This window comes from Gastrolobium bilobum, unplaced genomic scaffold (assembly GCF_033153095.1).
Source record: "Gastrolobium bilobum isolate Gb01-03AN ecotype WA unplaced genomic scaffold, APGP_CSIRO_Gbil_v1 utg4571, whole genome shotgun sequence".
In the NCBI taxonomy this organism is placed as follows: Eukaryota; Viridiplantae; Streptophyta; class Magnoliopsida; order Fabales; family Fabaceae; genus Gastrolobium; species Gastrolobium bilobum.
Genome location: NW_026897812.1, coordinates 281,891 through 298,770, shown reverse-complemented (window position 1 = coordinate 298,770; position 16,880 = coordinate 281,891). Strand labels below are relative to the sequence as shown.

At 36.3% G+C, this 16,880-nt stretch overlaps 1 protein-coding gene and 1 long non-coding RNA gene across 2 annotated transcripts; both read right to left on the bottom strand.

Annotated features, from left to right (window-relative positions):
- LOC133310514 (uncharacterized) lies at nt 1-459 on the bottom strand. Its single transcript, XM_061511444.1, has one exon. The coding sequence runs from the start codon at nt 457-459 to the stop codon at nt 1-3; it is 459 nt and encodes a 152-aa protein (XP_061367428.1).
- A 14,232-nt stretch (nt 460-14,691) lies between these two features.
- Nucleotides 14,692-16,880, bottom strand: LOC133310507 (uncharacterized). The gene is made up of 3 exons (XR_009751468.1): nt 16,813-16,880; nt 15,289-15,360; nt 14,692-14,715 (listed from the first exon to the last, which is right to left on the bottom strand). It is a non-coding gene; the product is annotated as an uncharacterized LOC133310507 (long non-coding RNA).

The window sequence follows — 16,880 nt, the reverse complement described above, 5'->3', positions numbered from 1 at the left end:
TCATGATAAACCCAGAGAAGCAAGCTTCTCTATCAGCCCAATCATCTTGAGGATGTGCGGTCTAACCGCCATACCCTCAGCCAGCTTACAGCCAAACAGCTCCTTGGAGGTTTCAAAACGCTCAGCCCTCCCTTGCTTATCATAAAGCTCTTGCAGATGCAAGATTATGGAGGGAGCATCCATATGCTCGTGCTGACACTGAAGCTCTGCAGATATAGACACAAGCAATATACATACTGCCTGCTCATTGTCTGCCAAATGCTGTCTATGAGCTTCCCAGTCATACTGGTCATACCCATCTTGCCCCTCAGCAAGGGCAACTGGAACAAGAGAATCCAGAACATATGCTTTCTTTTCAGAACGTAAAACTATTTTTACATTCCTATACCAATCCATGAAGTTTGGTCCAGTTAACTTGTTAGTATCCAGAATATAGCGTAAATTCAAATTTTCGGCCATAACTGAATTTCTGAAAATAAATATAAACTTACATAAGTATTTCATGATAATAACCAAAACGGAGACTTTTTAAACGTATTTGGCCCTCCCACTATTTTATTTAAAATCAATGACACTCGGTGATTGATTTAGGGTTATCCTTCACAAGGACATCCTTAGTGGGCTAAGAGAATGACTAGGTCCATTAGTCTCCGGCTGAGCCTGCAAAACTAACTTATCTAAGGGGTTGATCTTATCAACAATATCTCCATATCTTCTCTTAGATCATCAGGTTGACAACTCCTTGTCACTTAGTGTTACATCACTTTGTAACAACCTGGCCCATTGCCCTAGATGCATAGACCCGGCTGAGCCTATGTAACAGCCCGTTGTACACCGGTTATGATATTAAGCGCAGTTACAATCACAGTAATTCATTAATAAAAATGCGAGTAAACTTTTTTCGCTTATTACGCGAGCATTTAAACCCGTAAAAAGCGTAATAAATAAAAGCTGTGACCATAACTGTAAACTCTTGCGGAATACTTGTTTAAACTATTTTTATATTTCATTTTACTTAATACAAGTCACTAAGGGGTTCCCATAAACCCACTTAGCCAATTTCTCAATCTTACATTTTCTACCTAACCGAACATGGTTCGGTAATTATTTTTCTGCGGACACACCGCACAAAAACAGTCCTTCATCTTTTCCTATCTTTCCAATGAGCCATCACACGAGTCATTTCGATCTCGTTTGCTCTGGATATCGTCGTTTGAAGTTGGACAAGCAAAACTGTCAACCAACCCCAAAACAGCTCCAAACGTCTCTCACACCACGAATTACTGCAGAATATCCACTCAACCATTTTCTCTCAAATTTTTACACAACAAACTAGACATCTAAAGATTCAATTTGATATATCATACGCTTAATTTGACTGAGAAACGAAGCGGGGATAAAATTCCCAAAAACTGCCAGAATCAACCCCTGCACAGGTGCGTTCTGGACAGTCCGTATTCACAGGCTTCTACAGGGCTTCGTCCAACCCTGAAAATTCTTAGAATTTAACACAATGTAGGGCACATCTCAAGCTTTAAAATAGTGTATGGAACGTCCCTATCGGACTTCTATGGAGGGAGATATGCTCTCCCGAAGTTTGCCTAAATTCCGCCAATTCTAATAAAAATTCACCAGAGTTTCCTTTATTTTTTCTAAAATCCCCAAATTTGCAAATGCTCTCTAGTACCTCAAATGTACCTAATAGCCAATGGCTGGCACACACAAGGACCAACAATGCCTTGGGGCACTTACAACCCAACTCAGTTTATAGTTATTACACAATTCATACCATATTGATCACTTTATAAATCCTTAACTTATTTCAATCACCAATGTCCATTTACATGCATTTTCTAAACATACATATCATCATAATCCTAAAATAGGCCTAAAGTCCTTCCATCATATTACATCAATATTCATGTATACTTACAACATCTCATTTAAATATTACAACTTGAAACATAAGCTTAAATGACATAAACTACATGTACCTAGACTTAGGCAAAAATAGCATGAACAAATATGACATAAAACTCATCCTAACCACATATACAATGTTCATGCTCTAAGTCTAGCATAGGCCCAACGGCCACAAAATGCAAAATAATAAAAGTGCTCCGACTAATCATCCTACGGGCTTCTTTCCCGCTGCTCCGGTGCCACTGCTACCTCCTGAAATAAAGCCCCCAAGATGAGGTGAGATATACGGATATATCTCAGTAACCCAGAGGTTCCGGAGAAAACTCCGCCCAATGGCTCATTTCAATGCATATAAATAATATAAAATAACCACTTGAAAACGGGATAAAGCAAGGGATTTAGAGAGTCTCAATCAAAACCCTAAGTTTGTGGGCTTTCTTCCATTTTCTCTTGAATTTGAAACGCAATCGTTTTATCTATTTACCGTTCTCTCTCCTTACGAAGGTGGTGCTGTGAGTGTTCAGCGAGATCCGACAATGAGCTTTTCGGAGAACCTAAATGATGTTGTACGTTTGGCTTTTGAGAAACCCTAGCTAGAATGACAGTTTCTCTCTCAAATCACTTTGATCCCTCGAAGGAACAAGCTCTTCTCTTCTGTTCTCTGCAAGCACCTTCCCCCACCATCATCTTTTGTTCAGGTTTCTTTTCTTTCCCTTTTTAAAATTAAATTATCTATTAATTTTGATTAGTGGCTAGAAAAGGATTGATATATTCAAGGCTCTTTCATTGAGCGATCAGACAATTCATGTGCTCATTGCTTAGCTAAACTAGTTTCAAAGATAGGAAACAATCATCATAATTTTTCAAACTCCTCCTTTAGGGTTTAATTTCCTTTTTAAATAAAGATGTAATGCTAAGCTTTCATAAGGCTAATCCTTCTTAGACTTTTTTTTTTATCTGGACTAGTTCCCTCCTTATTATACACGCACTAAAAAGAAACTCCTTTTGATTTTTTTTTTTTTTTTTTGGATATGGAAGTTGCTGGTTTTTTTTTTTTTTGGTTCTCTTTTCGGTTTGTGAGGGAATATAGTTTCTTTCAGAGTTTGACAAATTAATCTATATTTCTAATTTTCAACTGATGATTGACTTGGTATAGTAGCTTCTTTGTTCCAGGGATCACAGGTCAAATTTTGATCTTTTTCTATTTCCATAATTAACTCTTTGTTCCACTTTAACACATCGCTGTGGTGAAACTTAATTTTATAATTCTATGCTTCCTGATAGGATTTTTGTGTGACAAGAGGGGTTAGGGATTGGTTATAAGTCATCTTTCTTCATGTAAGTGGAGACTATGGTCCTTTACTTTGGAGCTTAAGATTTAGCTCTAATACTTCTAACTGTTTTAGCATCACCAGATCAAAGTTGTAAGCATATACATCACATGTGGTCAGACTGGGCTTGAACATATATAGCTTTGTTTTTTTTTTCATTAGTATATATAATATATGTATCGCTTAAATTTGAACTTTCGATCAGTTGTCACAGGTTACGTAAATAATATCCTTAATCAATTAATAAAATTAGCACATGATATAAAAATGGAAATTAATATTATAAAATTAGCACACTAAAATTTAGTTTTTTTTTTCCATGTGAATATATAAAATAAAATGACTCCTAAATTTTAACTTTCATTTTGGCATATTTTAAATCATTAAATTACCGTAAATAATATTCCCAATGAATAAATTTAACATATATATATATATATGTTAACTTTATTAATTAAGAATATTATTTATAGAGTTTATATAGTTTTTTGTAATGTGTATATATACAATAAAATATCTCCTAAATTTAAACTTTCACTTTCACATATTTTAAATTATTAAGTTACCGTGAATAATATCTTTAATTAATAAAATTAGCACATATATATGATATAAAAATGAGAATCAATTCCTTTAAATTAACACAGATATGTTTCATACGAATATTCTTCTATTAATATTAACAATATTTATATTAACAATAGTTATATTTATTAAAGATTTTATTTCTACATGCAACATGGTCGGATCCCGCGAAAAGTTTTGGCCCACTAGGGTGGGCCTGTGTTCATCACTATTAGTAGAATTACGTGTCCGTGTTTCCTAGTATATGTATATGTGTGTTAAATTTATTAATTAAGAATATTATTTATAGAGTTTATATAGTTTTTTGTAATGTGTATATATAAAATAAAATATCTCCTAAATTTGAACTTTCACTCTCGCATATTTAAAATTATTACGTTACCGTGAATAATATCTTTAATTAATAAAATTAGCACATATATGATATAAAAATGAGAATCAATGCCTTTAAATTAGCACATATATATGTGATATCAATTCGATGCGTGAATAAAGATATTCTTGTTATAATTTACCAAAAAAAAAAAAAAGATATTCTTGTTAGCATATATACACACACATATATTCCCGTTACCTGATTCTTCTTCTTCCGCTTGAGCAGGTTTTGCATGAAATAATTTGAATTTGATGGCTCCTAGTTCGGCTCCTACAGTATCTATTGAACTAGAGTTTTGCGACGGAGATTTGGTGTATATTAGTTTATTTATCTTTTTAGTACTTTGCTGTTTATCATGACCATAGGAATGTTAGGGTCACTTTGCTGTTTTAAGTTTGTATATTTCCCACGTATTCTGATGCTGTATTGTGCGCATTATAGTATCCTATATGCCACAGTTTGTTCCTTGGTGCAGGTTTATCATCCATCTTTTGGGATTGATTATTGCTGGGGACAGCGATTCTTTAAATCTGGGAATGGTAGGCTTTAGGAAAGCATTTTGAAACTGCAGTTCTTTTATCAGGGGAGATATTCTAAACTTATTTTAAATTTTCTTAGTTAATTTTGTTAGTTATTTTTGTGTGCTCTGTATTTAAAAAAAAATGTTTCAAGCAATTCTCAGGTTTAAATGTGCTTATATAGTTAGTGTGCTTGACTGAATTCTTGGAATATATTGTATGACTTTCTGGCATGACATTGCATAGGCATAATTGGATTGCATGATTGCTCGTTTGTCTGAATTAATATTGTGAAATTCTGATAATGTCTGAGGTCAATTTTCTTGAGTCTGATTGATACCATAATTGTGAGGTTTGAGCCTAAACACTGAAATATTTGTTGAGAGGCCTCACTGTTGTAATACTCTAGAACTTGATATGTTTCTCTATTATGCATGCATTGATTGATATGATAAAGGCATTTTGTTCTTATTAGCTTATGGCCAAAATAGCCCACCTGTATGAAATTTTCTCTTGCTAGCCCCTTTGAGCCTGAACTTATTTGTTGATAAATGACCTGTGCCTTATTTATGGCTTAGCCTATGTTCATGTGACTTACCTTGAGTGAGATTGAGTCACTGAATGTGTTAAAAATAAAATAAAGAAATTGAGGTAAGCTCCACAAAGGTCCAGTAATTAAGGGATGAAAAATTCATCTATGCCCTTATAAAAAAAAGAGAAAAGGAAAAATTAAAAAGGAGAAAAAAGAAAAGAAAGCAAGAAAAAGGAAAAAGTAAAAAGTGGCTGGAAGGAATTAATTCCCGAAATTCTGTGGGAATGTTAGAGGAGCAAAATCATTGAGTTGAATGTGTTAAAAACGAAGTAATATCATTTTTTTCAATCTCATTGTTGTTTGAGCTACTATCCATATTTTCCTACCTGTTACCCCGACCAAGTTACAACCTGTGAAGTCCTTTTGATCAATTGATGCATGTGTTTGATTCTTCATTTTTAAGAATTTTTGAGAATATGATCAAGCCTATGGTAGTGTTATAGCTTTGAGTAATTGAGTGCTCATGATACCCTTAAACATTGAGTGTTGAGTGAATTTTATTATCATCTGTGTGAGGGGTAATCAATGTAGACTTGCATCTTTAAGAAGCTGATGACATTATTGAGTCAGGCATGCATAGCATATTGTGTCTGAGAGTATCTCTGGAATGTTATGTTGGATTAATTAAATACTTTCTCGATTGAGTCTTGTACATTGCTGGGGACAACAACATTTAAATCTGGGAATGGTTTGATGTGCCTCTGGCAAGTGTGATTTTCTGTGTTAAAATTGATAAGAATTGAGTCATAAAAGAGCAACTTAAATACATATTTGCTAATTATATTGATTCTTTCTTTTCAATAATATTTCTCACCTATTGGTTGTGTTTTTACAGGAAAAAGAAGTTAAAATTATAAAAATCCTGTTAACGCAACTCTACACGGGTACAGTAAACTACAAATCCCAGAGAAATGGCGTAACTTGGCGCCACAGTGGCGCAAGTTAGCACCGTGCAGCACACTACAAATTTCAGGAGAATGGCGCTGACTGGCGCCAAAACGAAGCCAAGTAGCGCCGAGGAGCAAAGTGGCGCTCAGTGGCACCAAAATGGCGCTAGCTGGCGCCACATTCATCACCAAAATCATGGCGCCATGTAGCGCCCAAACCAAGGAGAACCGGCGCCAACCAGCGCCGAAGTTCAACATACGTTGGCCAGGAAAATGGCGCCAAGTTGCGCCAATTTCTGAGAAAATGAGTCTGACTTTTCACAACGGTGCTACGTGGCGTTGGCGCCGGTTTGCGGGAAACTCCGTCTTATTTTGGGCGTATTTTTGAGAGAAGGAAAAAGAGTCATATAAAGAGGATCCTTATGACAGAATTAGGTATTCAAACCTATTCTTCTGAAGAGAGACGACGGCGGTGCTCAGAGAGGATTCTTGGGATCAAGTTCTTCTTCTCTTTTCTCCTTAATTTTATGCTTTTGAATATTGGATTATTTTTAGCCATTATTATGCTTGGCTAGTTATCTTTTATTGTAGTTAGGGTCACGAGCCCTATGTGAACCCTTGTTACGATGGATTGATTTAGTTTTACTCATTTATATAATTATCTTTGTCTCTACCTTGTGCGCATTTTCTATTTTCTTTATTATAACTGATCAATCTGATAGTTGAGAATAGTTTGAGGGTTAGAACCCTAGATAGGAATATTGGGGTTTTGATCTTGAAAGGGGGTAGGATAACAATTGGTATGCATGCTAGGAATAGATGTGTATTTAATTGCGGATGCTTAAATTATTGCGTTCATTGCTTAATACCATGAGGAACATTGCAAGGAATTGGGGTTCCAATTGGGGATTAAAGGGTTAACCTTGCAAGGAATTGAGGGTCAACTAATAAATATTCTTAGATAATAATTTATCCGAGTAATTATATGAATAAGTATTGTGAATCAATCCAAAGTAAGAAGTGGGGATCATAAGGTGAGTGCGCTCTAGCAACAATGCTTTCCTCATATTTTTAAAATCAATTCTCATCGTTATTGTTTTACTTCTCTTAAATAAAAATTCAAAAACAAGTCTTTACTTTTATTTCTTATTGTTACTCAAAATCAATTCGCAATTTTTCCAAACAACAAACCGAGTTTTCCAACTTAAGGGGACTGGTTATTGTAGTACTTGGTTTACAATCCCTGTGGAGACGATAATCTACTTACTTTCTTTATTACTTGTGCGATCGATATACTTGCCGGTTGATACAATCCGGCAAGTGTACCGATCGTTCAAGTAATAAAGTGATAAGTAAGTTATCGTCTCCACAGGGATTGTGAGCGAATATCTTATAAACGTCTTCAAGATATAAAACCCAAGTGATTTGAAGAACAATAGAAATTAAAGACAAAGACGTATTTTTGGATTTTAAAAATAAGAGAATGATGCAAAATGATTTGGATAAAAATATGCGAGATATTGCAGGTAAGTACACTCGCCCTATGATCCCCTCTTTTCACTACGTATTGATTCACATTGCTCAATTAAAATAAACAATCAAACAATTTATCATCCAAACAATTATTAGCTAAACCCCAATTCCTTGCAAATTTAGCCCTTTAATCATAATTAAAACCCCAATTCCTTGCAATGTTTCAATTGAGATCAAGCATTACACAGATAAATTAAACGTTTGTAATCAAGAATGCGTCTATTCCTAGCACGCATGTTAATTATTATCCTACCCCCTTTCTGGACCAAAACCCCAATGTTCCTATCTAGGGTTCTAACCCTCAGATTATCATTCACTACTAAACTGATCAGATTTAATATAAACGATAAGCAATACGCACAGAGTAGGCATAAATCAATTAAATTAAAGAGCGAAAAGTAAACCAATCCATAACTAAACAAAAGGTTCACATAGGGTTTTACCCACAATAAAGGAAAACTAGCCAAGCATAATCATGGCTAAAACTAATCCAATATTCAAAAGCATAAAATTACAGAGAAAAGAGAAGAAGAAGAACTGTAGAAGAATCCTCTTGAGCTCTGCCGTCGGTCTCCTTCTGACGAAATAGGTCAGAATCCCTAATTCTGTAAAAAGGATCCTATTTATAGGACTCTTTTCCTTCTTCCAAAAATACCCTCATAGCATCACGGTACAATTTCCCGCAACCCGGCGCCATCTGGCGCCGGTGTGGCGCTACTTCGCGCGGAGTTGCTGCCTCGAATACCAAAAGTCGGACCTGATTGCGTGGACAGGCGCCAACTGGTGCCACCCTTTGTATTGCTGGGCGCCAATTGGCGCCATTTACTTGTCTTTGGGCGCCACTTGGCGCCATTTACTTACTTTTGGGCGCCTAGTGGCGCCATAATGAAGGTGCTCAATATGTGTGGCGCTAGTTTGCGCCAATCTGGCGCCAACTAGCGCCAATTCTCTGGTATTTGGCCTGCGCTGCACCCAGTGAAATTTCCTATGTGTGGAGTCGCGTCAACAGGCTTTCTGTAATTTGTAATTTTCATTCCTCTTTTTCCTGTAAAAACACAACCAAAAGGTAAATATTATTGATATAGAAAGAATCAATATAAATAGCAAATATGCATTTAAATTGCTCTCTTATGACCCAATTCTTATCAATTTCAACATGGAAAAACCACACTTGCCAGAGGCACATCAAATCATTTCCAGATTTAAACGTTGTTGTCCCCAGCAATGTACAAGACTCAATCCAGGAAACAATCAATTATTCCAACACAATATCACACAGACAATCAAGAGATCACTATGCTAAGCATGACTGAATCAATGCAAAGAACTCCTAACAATGCCTTCTATTCTCATGAAAATGTCAGAGTCTAACTTGAACACCCCTCACCAAGATAATCATACAACGCTCAGCACTCAACTGTTTAAGGGAGTAACAATCACTCAATCCATCACAGCAATATCATTACCATAAGTTTGATCATATTCTCAAGTTCCTAAAGATGAGGAACATTAACACATGCATAATTGATCAAAAGGACTTCACAGGTTGTAACTTGGCCGGGTTTAATGGGTAGGAATATATGGAAAGTAGCTCAAACAACACTGAGATCGAAAACTGATATTATTTCATTTTTAACACCTTCAACTCAATGATTTTGCTCCACTAACATTCCCACAGAATTTCGGGAATTAATTCCTTTCAACCACCTTTTCTTTAAATTCACCCTTTTTTTTTTCTTTTTCTTTTTCAAAACTTTTTGTTTTAAGGGCACAGATGAAATTTTACCTCCCCTAATTATTTGACCTCTGTTGAGCTTACCTCAATTTATTTGTTTTCTTTTCAACATTTCAGTAATTCAATCTCAATCAAGGTAAGTCATATGGATATAGACTAAGCCATCAATCATGCCACAGGTCATTTAACAACAAATAGGTTCAGGCTCAAGGGGCTAACAATGGAAAAATTCATTCAGGTGAGTTATTTTTGGCCAATAGCTAACAAGAACAAAATGCCTTTATCATATCAATCAATACATGCATAACAGAGAAACAGAGCAAGTTCTAGAATGCTATCACAGTGAGGTCTCTCAGAATAAAATAAGTGTTTAAGCACAAAACCTTACCAGCTATGATGTTAAGCTAGACCTCTAAAAGAACATCAGGCATCATTAATCATTCAAGCACAAAATTCAGACAAACGAGCAATCATGAAATCTACTCATGCCAATACAATATTATGCCAGAAGTACATACCAAACATGATTCCTAGGATGAATTAGGCAAATTAACTAGGGAAAGCATATCTAAACCTGGGACTTGCTCAGAAAACATGTTCAAATTTTTTTTTTCTTCTAAATATAGCACACAAAATACTATAAAAATAACTAAGAAAATTAAAAGAGTTAGAGTATCTCCCCTGATAGAAGCATTGCAGCAGTTCTAAGGTGCAAGCCTACCATTCCCAGATTTAGAGAATTGCTGTCCTCAGCAATAATTAAACCACAAGAAAGAAGAAAAACCTGCACAATAGAACAAACGGTGGCATATAGAAGAAACTATAATGCGCACATTAAAACATCAGAGAAAGATATACTAACACAAAGTAACTAAAAAGAAAAAATACGAAACAGAAAAATAAACTAATATACAAGATCTCCATCAGCAAGGAGATAAACTCAACCCTCCATGTCATCCCCCTCAGCAGCGTGGGATGACTCAGCAAATGGAAGGTCTGGTGGTACTGGTTGCCTTGGTGTATGAGACCATCATTCCCAGATTTGCTCCAAACCATGGAGCCATGTTAAGAACTCTTTGAAATTTTGATTTTTCCGAGAGATAGAGTCTCAGTGTCTCTTGTCAAACTTCAGCTCTTGATGTCTCTTCCAACTTGTATCAAAGAGTTTCACTACCTCCTTTCTTAATACCTTCTTCATTATAGGATGACGCCTCCTTTTGGATTTCCTCCCATGTTTGTCATCATCCTCATTGGGGATTTTGTTGGTATGGGAAGAGGGATCTTTATTTTTCAATTCAGTTTCCTCTTCCTTCAATGCTTCAATCACCGCCTCCTTATTAGCCAAGAAGACATTTTTCTGAGGTTGAGGACGCTCCTCCAATTCCACCTTTATGGCACCATCTTCCTTGGCATCATTCGCTGCACTTTGTTTTTCTTTTACTTCAAGGCTAAAACAATCATCTTTGTGAGAAGACTATTTTCGAGAATCAAAGACATTGATGGTAACGGTCTCATCATTCATTCTTAGCTCAAGCTTCCCCTTTTCAACATCAATTAGTGCCCGAGCAGTGGCCAAGAAAGGTCTACCCAACAAAAGAGGCATTTCAGCTCCCCCTTCCATATCCAACACTACAAAATCAGCAGGAAAGATGAACTTGTCCACCTTCACAAGAACATCTTCAATAATACCACTAGGCTTCCTCAAAGACTTATCAGCAAGTTGAAGAGATGCTAAAGTAGGCTTCAACTCGGTGATCCCCAAGGAATTACAAATAGAAAGGGGCATCAAATTAATGCTAGCCCCTAGATCACATAATGCTCTGCCAATTTTTGTGTTACCAATCTCAACAGAAATATTGAAGCTCCCTGGATCATGACGCTTAGGTGGGAACTTCTTTGTAATAATAGCACTACACTCCTCAGTGAGTGTCACCGTTTGGCATTCTTGCAACTTGTGCTTTCTTGACAACAAATCCTTCATGAACTTGGCATAATTTGGCATGCTAGCCAAGGCTTCAGCAAAAGGGATATTGATATGCAATTTCTTGAATATATCAAGAAACCTTCCATATTGTTGCTTCTGATCCTCCTTCTTGAATCTGTCAGGATAAGGTGCCATGGCTCTCACATATTCAGGACTCAGCTCAAACTTCTTCTTTTCAACTGGCTTCTCCACTTCAGCAGGTTTTTTAATTTCTTTTTCTGGCTCCTTAACCTCCTTTAGCTTCTTTTCAGCTTCCATATTTATTCTCGGCTTTTCTGGAGCTGCTACCACTTTTCCACTTCTAGTTGTGATAAACATACAATCCTCCTTGGGATTTGTAACTGTGTTACTAGGAAAAGTACCTGGAATTCGTTCTGAAACTTGCTTTGCCAATTGGCCTATCTGATTCTCCAGGTTCTTTATGGAAGCATTTGTATTTTTGTAGTTGGCTCTAGTCTCCTCCATAAAGGTATTAGTGGTCTGAGCCATCTCATTACAAGTCTTGGCCATTTGTGCAAAAGCTTTTTCCCACTCAGCAGGCTCTCGTTGTTGACTCTGTGAAGGTTGATTATAAGTATTAGATTTGAAATCCATGCCAACTCCCTGAGCTCTCCGCTGAAAATTGTTACCACCACCAGAAAAATTCTGATTTCTCTGAAGATTTGGCTGCTGAGGGCGCTGGTCATACCATATACCATTCACCTGCATTTGTTGAGGTGAATCAGAAGAAGCAAGAGATGGACATTCATTAGGAGCATGACTGTTCGTACAGTAGTCACAGACAAAAGCAACAGACTGAGCTTGAACTCCCGCGATCTGCATCTTGTCAAGCCTGGAAGTCAAACTAGCCATTTGTTGAGCTAGCAATTTATTTTCAGCCAGAACTGACTCATTACCTTCTAGATGAAGGCTACCTTTCTTAGACTTTGAAGATACCCCTTGGTTTTCATTCCTGGCCATCCTCTCTATCAGCTCCAGAGTTTCATTCGCCCTCATGGTCTTAATAGTACCACCAGCTGCACCATTCAAAACCATTCTATCTTCAGGTGTGATGCCATTGAAAAATATTCTGACTTGATTACCAGCAGTCAAATTATAATAAGGGCACCTCCTCATCAAGTCCTTGAACCTGTTCCAGGCTGCACACAATGTTTCACCCTCAGTTTGAGTGAAGTTGGTGATATCATTCACCATTTGATTGTATATCTCCATGGAAAAGAACTCTGCAAATAACTTTGTAGACAAATCCTCCCATGTAGCAATGCTCCGTGCAGGCTGCCTCTCCAGCCAGCTAAGTGCTTCTCCCTTTACAGCAAAAAGGAATAATCTCAACTGGATAGCATCATCAGACACCCGAGGGTGCTTGGTTGAGTCACATATCATTAAGAACCGGTCTATGAACCTGTGAGGATCCTCATGCTCATCTCCTCCAAATTGAACTCTCTCCACCAACTGAATTATGGAAGACTTCAACTCCCAATTATTGTCAGCAATATTCGGTTGGACAATACTTGAATTAGGCCTGTTGAAGGCTGGAGTGAGGATGGTATCCATAAGTGGATTTTCAGCTTCATTATTCGCCGCCATGGTTGGGATTTCAGGTGCTTCTTCAGATTGAGCACTTGGCACTTTTGATTTCTTCTGAGCAAGTCTCCTGTTTCGCCTTTCAAACCTTGTAATTTCAGGATCAAATAACAATTCTGTAGTATCAACTTTGCCTCACATAAAATTTCAAGAGAAGATTAGTAGCAATGTTCAAAACAATTTAAAACAAGAACAGAAGAAAATAAAATAAAATAATCACAAAAAGAAAGAAAAATCTTGAAATTCAAGATTATAAGATATAAGAAATCACAATCCCCGGCAACGGCGCCAAAAACTTGATACAATCCGGCAAGTGTACCGATCGTTCAAGTAATAAAGTGATAAGTAAGTTATCGTCTCCACAGGGATTGTGAGCGAATATCTTATAAACGTCCTTTCAAGATATAAAACCCAAGTGATTTGAAGAACAATAGAAATTAAAGACAAAGACGTATTTTTGGATTTTAAAAATAAGAGAATGATGCAAAATGATTTGGATAAAAATATGAGAGATATTGCAGGTAAGTACACTCGCCCTATGATCCCCTCTTTTCACTACGGATTGATTCACATTGCTCAATTAAAATAAACAATCAAACAATTTATCATCCAAACAATTATTAGCTAAACCCCAATTCCTTGCAAATTTAGCCCTTTAATCACAATTAAAACCCCAATTCCTTGCAATGTTTCAATTGAGATCAAGCATTACACAGATAAATTAAACGTTTGTAATCAAGAATGCGTCTATTCCTAGCACGCATGTTAATTATTATCCTACCCCCTTTCTGGACCAAAACCCCAATGTTCCTATCTAGGGTTCTAACCCTCAGATTATCATTCGCTACTAAACTGATCAGATTTAATATAAACGATAAGCAATACGCACAGTGTAACACCCTCCCTTGTATGCATCCAAGAGAGTTGTTTGCTAAGCGGATTAGAGTTCTTTAATCATATTTTAGAGACTGAAAATCACTTTTACAATGCCAATTAAAATAATTTTATTTTTGAAATCGGGTTCGTCACAAAACTCCGAGTATACTTTCAAAATTTCTCAACTACTGAAAATATAACTTTCATGGCAGACCTTGCTGTCTTTAAAATTTCGTATAGAATTCACTTCAACGATTCAAAAATATATTCTTTGTAATATAGAAACTAGACATCCGGGGCTTCGCGTTCATATAGAATAATAGTAATTTGAAGTTTGTTTACCTCTCAAAACATAACTCGCAAAATAAGAGAGAAAGTAGTGGAAATATCACAAATGTCCTGGCTGGTAAAATTCATAATAAATCGATCTTTCAGAATTTCTTTGCAAGGCTTATATATAATGAAACTAGACACCTGGGGCTACGCGTCCATATAAATTATAAGAAAATCGGAGGTCCGTAGCCCCGACGACTTACAAAGTGCTCGCAACGACTTTTCAAAACTCAGCATTTAGATAACATGTCAAAATCCTTTTCGCAAACGTTTCAACATCTGTTTCCAAAATACTTGCTGGTCATAAAATTGTAATGCAATAATAAAATCATAGTTCACAGTAATAAAAGCTTCTCAATTTCATACAATCATCCATAAAATATCACATCAATAGCAGCATGCCCAAACAGTAGAAGCCAACAACAAATATCCAAGTCCTCAAAAGCTTTTACGTCCTCCTGCCATTTTGTAAAAATAGCAGCCCCAAAGGGGTGAGAGAAAATCCCAGTAGTGTGGCAACAAAACCATAATGCAACAATATTAACTAGGCACAAAATCATAAATAGTCACTTCAAACATTTAATCCTTTTCATCATATATCATAACGCATATATAACGCTCTTTTTCCTTTACGCTCATAGCACCGTCGTGCGCGTAGCATCACAGTGGGTATTCCTAATGGCTCCCATGAAGGTGAATCCCACTGTGGAACCTATGCGGACTGAAGCCAAGTGTCCCCTCTCCTGGTACCAGGCATGCCTATATGATGCATGCTCAGTCACATGTCCTCAATACAAATATATATATATATATTCAAGATGTCATGAATCAAGTATACATGCCATGTTATGCAATCGCACCCAACAGAAAAATGTATTATGATGTAAAATGCATGCATATATCATATCATCCTTTCATATTCTTACCATTGGCTCATCATCATCATAATATACATAGAACAAATGTGAGCAACACATCACAATTCCATACACTAGCCAATAGTCACATTAGGTAATACCGCCTACACATACCTTGGCACTTTACTTTTAAATCAAGCATTCCAAACATCATCGAACAGTCCCATTATCTAAGAACTTGTGCACCTAAACAAATACATACATCAAATCAGAATTTATCACGTTTATTTTCTACATATTACACGGTTGTCCCACCCTCCTAATCCTTGATTTATGATCGGTTTCCAGGTCCACATACTAAGCGAATTTTCTGCCATTAATTTAAAATAATTTGTGTGAAATATTCGTGTAAAATAATTGAATCGGTTCCCACATAGGTACAACAAAGGTTTTCATTAAATACTTTATGTGTAAAACTTAAGTCAGAATCCATAGGTTAAACAACTAAAATTCTGCATACAATCATTGCTGCGAAAATGAAACTTTCTTCTTAAACCTGCCTGACTTACAAAACTTATATACAATCGGTCTTAACAGTTTACAAAAAATTTCTTTGTTACGAAGGAAGTGCACATCTGGGGCTACGCATACATATAAAATATAGCTCAATCGGAGTTCCGTAGCCCCGGAAACAGAACTCGCAAAATGCCTAAAATTTCAGCCCAAAATCCGAATTTGACAGCATAATAGTTTTATAAACAAAATACCAGAATTAAAAGGGTTTAAAAACAGTATGAAATATTTCGAGACACGGCAAGGTAGACACATCACCATACTTATCCGGTTTCTTACAATTTTACATCAACGCAAACTGATTAGTACATAATTAATCTCTTAATAAACATCTATTTGGCAAAAATCCCATTATTCCTAAATGCACCAATTTAGTCTTACCACTATCACTTAATAATTTTATTTCCTTCTCCAACATACCCTATTGTCATCTCTTAGTCATGGTAAATAAAAATAGCATACAGCCTTCAGACTCTCTAACACATGCCAAAATTGCTAAATTTTCTAATTACGGAACAGTCCAACCCATTTAAATGGCTATGTTCTCAAAATTTCAGTTTTGGATTATCAAATATCAACACCAAAAAGGGCGGTTCCAAGGACAGAATTTATGCAATGAAAATCATCAATATAAAGTATCCTCCTAGTTAGACATGAGGTGCGCTAAATGTGACCCTTACCCAAGCTGTCTACTCAAAGTTACAGCATACAAAGTTACATCATTATTCTGCCCAAAAGGGCAGTCCTAAGGCATGACAACTAATTCTCTTCCAATCCTAAAATAATAGTTTAAACATGTATCAACTCCTAGGCTGTACCAGTTAACAAATTTCAGAAAACGAAAGTGGCCAGCATCACTCATCCTCCTATTATACATGTATAGGCCGAACCATTAGTGAGTAGTTAATGGTTTAATTTTTATAGTTTACTCTTACTTGAGGTCATTCAGTTCTACGGCAGTCCAAGGCAGAAACAGGGAATAGGATAGCAAAAACAGGGTTCTCTTAAAGTTCATGTGGCAACTGTTTAGAGTAGCATGAAAGAATGACAAAAATTACATCCCCCTTAGTACATGGCAGGTCGAACAAGTAAGGAAACAAAAGGGAACTCTAGACTCAGATTTACCTCCATGAATACCCCCAAGATTAGCGCTTAAAGCAAGGACAACAGCCTTCTTATCTCATTCTTCAAGG